General features: G+C 41.1%; 1 protein-coding gene across 1 annotated transcript; it reads left to right on the plus strand.

The window, feature by feature from the left end:
- Nucleotides 1-2,656: 2,656 nt before the first annotated feature.
- LOC148418648 (olfactory receptor class A-like protein 1) lies at nt 2,657-3,589 on the plus strand. Its single transcript, XM_088423892.1, has one exon. The coding sequence runs from the start codon at nt 2,657-2,659 to the stop codon at nt 3,587-3,589; it is 933 nt and encodes a 310-aa protein (XP_088280018.1).
- Nucleotides 3,590-4,138: the final 549 nt, after the last annotated feature.

Consider the following 4,138-nt stretch of genomic DNA (forward strand, 5'->3'; position numbering starts at 1 on the left):
TTTCCTACAATTCCACTTTTTTCAGTTTTTTCCCCTTGTATCTTCTAGATTTTTTGGCCTGTTCAAATCATTCCAACCTTGTTGTAATATTCAGAATACTTCACAGATTCAAGCCATTCAAACATTCCACATCACTCCACCATTCAACGCTTCACCCTTCAGCGTTTTCCCCTTCACACGTTTTAGGAATTGCACATTTTCTAGTTTTAAAATGTTTAAATCAATCAAAAAGCCTTGATTGTAATCCTCGCACTTGCGCATATAATGAAGTCCACTGAGAACGTGTTTGAACCTGCCGTTGTAATGAGGTTTTGGAACATGTAAACACACACGTTGCCCTCCCTATGGAGAACAGATGCTTCTTTTACGCACACACAAAAAAAAACATAATAAGTGATTAGTAAAGGGGGGATAATTAGCTTCATAGCGTCAAGTGCAAATGTGTGTTAACAAAAGGTTTAAATGAATCATAAAAACAGGTTGTCCCCCAATGGGTTGCGACATGAATTGTTATTGCACTAATTGTCTTGCTGCTCTGTGTCACTAAACAGGTTGGGTTATCAAGACTAATGGGATTTGTTGTTCGATTCTTCGGGTTTGACTCATCTCTCGTGTGACTTGTCATAAGAACACCTTAGGACACAGGTGTCAAATTCAAGGCCCAGGGGCCAGATCCGGCCCGCCACATCATTTTATGCGGCCCGCGAAATGCTAATCATTAACATGTAAATTCCTGCCTTCCCTTCTCTGAAATCTTGCTGTCGCAACCAAGATTTCAGTCTCCAATGGCGCAGTGTATTACCAACTATTTTCTTGGTGAATGAAATCCAAAATTACTTTCATGTCATGATCAAGTTACTGACATTTATTCTACCGTTGCTTAACATTGTCATGGTCAGCCACAACATGAAGCAGAGCAGTCAATGACAAAGCACAAACTTCACCAGTGAAAAAGGTTCTCATGACTGGTTGAAGCCTGGAGCACATGGACATCAACCAAGTTTGGAGTGGTAACACTTTTCTGGGCCTTGGCTGCAGCTAACTTGACTTCTCGTTTGTGTGTCTTGTTCACTTTTTTGTTCAGCAAGTGAAAGCACAATCTATGAGGTGGATGACCAAGCCATGGGTAATGTTACTCTTCTTTCTTCCTACAAAACGTCTTGTACAGGTATTGCCTTTTGCAGTAATATACTAAGGAACAGAAAGTAAGATTGTCTTTTCATGGTAAAGGAAAAAAAAACTAGAGCTGTCAAAAAATATTTTCCTTTATACATATTAATCACAAATTTAATTCTTGATTCATCATGATTAACCTACCTCGAAAACATATTTGACCTAAACATATAACATATTTGGGATGGCATGTTAAACATAAATATTTTGATGACATAGATAATAACAGCAATAAATACAAATTGCCTTGGTTTTATGTAACATTACGCTGATTGTTGAATCCAAATTCATCACTGACCACACCAACTGGAGACTCCTCACTCATCTTTGAAGAAGCTAAGCAAGCATTGACTTGAACAATGACCTAAGCACAACTTGCACCGCAACCCAAGAGGTAAAATCAAAGAATCATGTCCTGTCCAAATAAATAAATATGATCAATATGCGTTAATACATGATTAATGCAACAATTCTTGTCAGTAATCAAATGTGTTAACATTTGAGTTTGGCAAGTCGTGAATATTCTTGAGAAGGTAGGGACCTCATTGTCAAAAATCTGAAATTAAAATGCCTTTTTCAATGAGAGCATTACCTCAAGGTCCATTTGAGAGAATAAAAAGGATACACGTTGAAGAATCATGTAAAATGGGTTTACGTGGAGTCCTGGATTCCAATGAGAATGAAACTGAATGCATAAACCAAATTTCTCCATGAACATATCTCATTCAGATTAAACAAGCCAAGTAGAGTTTCATTCGGATTCATGGATGCCAGATGGCTTCTAGGGGTCGTCACTCCATTGGCCAACCCCTTTGCATGAAGTATTTTTTTTTTTACATAACTTTTCTGTACACTTATTTTAGATGACAATTTACCGGTATTTAGCAATTTTCATACCAAAATCATTTAGGTAAGCATGAGTCAAGGTTTTGATCAGCTCAGAGCAGTACTGTTTTCCTGTTTTCTTGTTTTGACTGACTTCTCTGCAGCTATAGCAAGGGAAGTCAGTCCTACAAAATAATATTGCTTCAGTTTCTGTTCACTGCAGGCCGATCTGATCAAACGCTTTACAATGGTGCTTCTTTATTTCATTATATCTTTCCTATTGAAAAAGCAGAGAAATTTGAAGGAAAAAAAGGATCAAAATTGATATCAAGAGTGTTCCACCTGTTAGCCTTCTGTCCTTTTGGGATGACTTGATTCCAATTGGGTTTTTTTTTTTCTTCTGTGGGTGTGTATGTGTGTTTTGTTTTTGCCGAAACTCCGGGCAAATTAGATCTCCAAGGACATTGGAGGCTATAAATGTTGTCTTGCAGGATTTTAACAGTCAACAGCCTGTGTGTCGAACCCTTGATCAGGTGAGAATGGTTTAGTAGGTGGTCGCGTATTTTGGGGAGGGAGTCATCACAGAGGTTCTTGTGCGGTGCAGTTGTAACAGGTCTTCTTCTCTATCCGATTTCACACAAAAGCCCAGCCCAGGCATATGGACCTGTGCCTGACAATCAAAGGTGTCTCCTTCCTCCTACAAACAGGAATTGGCATCTTGGGGAACACAGTCGTGCTGCTGGCGTATGCCAACATCATCTACACCGAGCGCAAACTTCTTCCTGTGGACATGATCCTTTGCCACCTGGCTTTTGCAAACCTGATGATTCTGATGATCCGCTGCGTGCCGCAGACCATGACGGTGTTTGGCCTCACCAACCTGCTGGACGACCTGGGGTGCAAGATGGTGATCTACGGCTACCGCATCGGTCGGGCCTTGTCAATTTGCATCACTTGCATGCTGAGCGTGTTCCAGGTGGTGACAATAGCCTCCGTCGGGCCACGATTGTCCAGGTTCAAGTCTTCTCTTCCCTCCCTGGTCCTCCCCACCTTTGCCGGGCTCTGGTTCCTCAACATGGTGATCTACATTCCAGCCCTTCTTTTTTCCACGGCTCCACGTAATAGCACTGTCCCTGCTTTTACGCTCAACCTGGGCTTCTGCCTCATGGACTTCAGAGACAGCATGCTCTACATCATCCAAGGGGTTATTGTCTCTGGGAGGGATTTTTCTGTTGTGGGTCTGATGTTGGTCTCCAGTGGTTACATCCTACTGCTTCTCCACCGTCACAGCCACCAGGTGAGAGGAGTCCGTCGCTCCCATTCGGTGGAGACCAGAGCAGCCAAAACTGTGGTCACCCTGGTGGTCCTGTACGTCTTCTTTTTTGGCATCGATAACATGATCTGGATCTACATGCTGACTGAGGCCAAGGTGTCTCCTGTGGTGGCGGACATGAGGGTATTCTGCTCCTCCTGCTATGCGTTCCTCAGCCCGTACTTCATCATTTCCTCCAACAAGAAAGTCAAGGCAAGAATCGTGTGTGTGGCTGAACAGGACCAGCCGGCATCAATGGACACTCAGGAGTCAAAATGACTTCCTCTTTTTTGACATTCATTAAGAAAATTGTTATTGTGTCAATGAGCTTTACCTAACTATGAATAGCTACCATTCTGAATTGTCTTCAAAACCTTTAGCCATTGTTGGTTTCATATAACTGATGTGGTTTTTCGAACATTGCATTTTGTCAATGGGCTGCCTGGTCAATAAAAATCTCAATTCATCCACAAGTGTCAGAATGAAGAACCAGTTTCTGTATGAAACCTACCAAATTGGAGGTTTGTATCCAGGAATTCATTTTTTAAAAACATATACATTTTTTTTTAAATCAATGTTGTCGAAAACTCCCATCATCAGAAGGGTCAATTTGAGCAGAATTTGTTTCCCGTGTTACTGCAATTTTTTGTTCAGTGGTTATTTGTTCATCGTTCTAAAATTACTGTAGTACATCAGAACTGGACCAGCTTGAAAGTCACAACATGAACTAATTCTTAAGCATTGGTTTGTGTATGCAATTCAACCTTATTATACATACGCAGCTATAAAATCTGTTGGCGCTCAGACCAAAGAGGGACTTACATATCA

This window comes from Hippichthys cyanospilos, chromosome 9 (assembly GCF_059441005.1).
Source record: "Hippichthys cyanospilos isolate Australia breed blue-spotted pipefish chromosome 9, RoL_Hcya_1.0, whole genome shotgun sequence".
Taxonomy (NCBI): Eukaryota; Metazoa; Chordata; class Actinopteri; order Syngnathiformes; family Syngnathidae; genus Hippichthys; species Hippichthys cyanospilos.

Excerpts from the sequence above, each read along its gene's own strand:
- LOC148418648 (XM_088423892.1), top strand. The coding sequence starts at position 2,657 with ATGGACCTGTGCCTGACAATCAAAGGTGTCTCCTTCCTCCTACAAACA.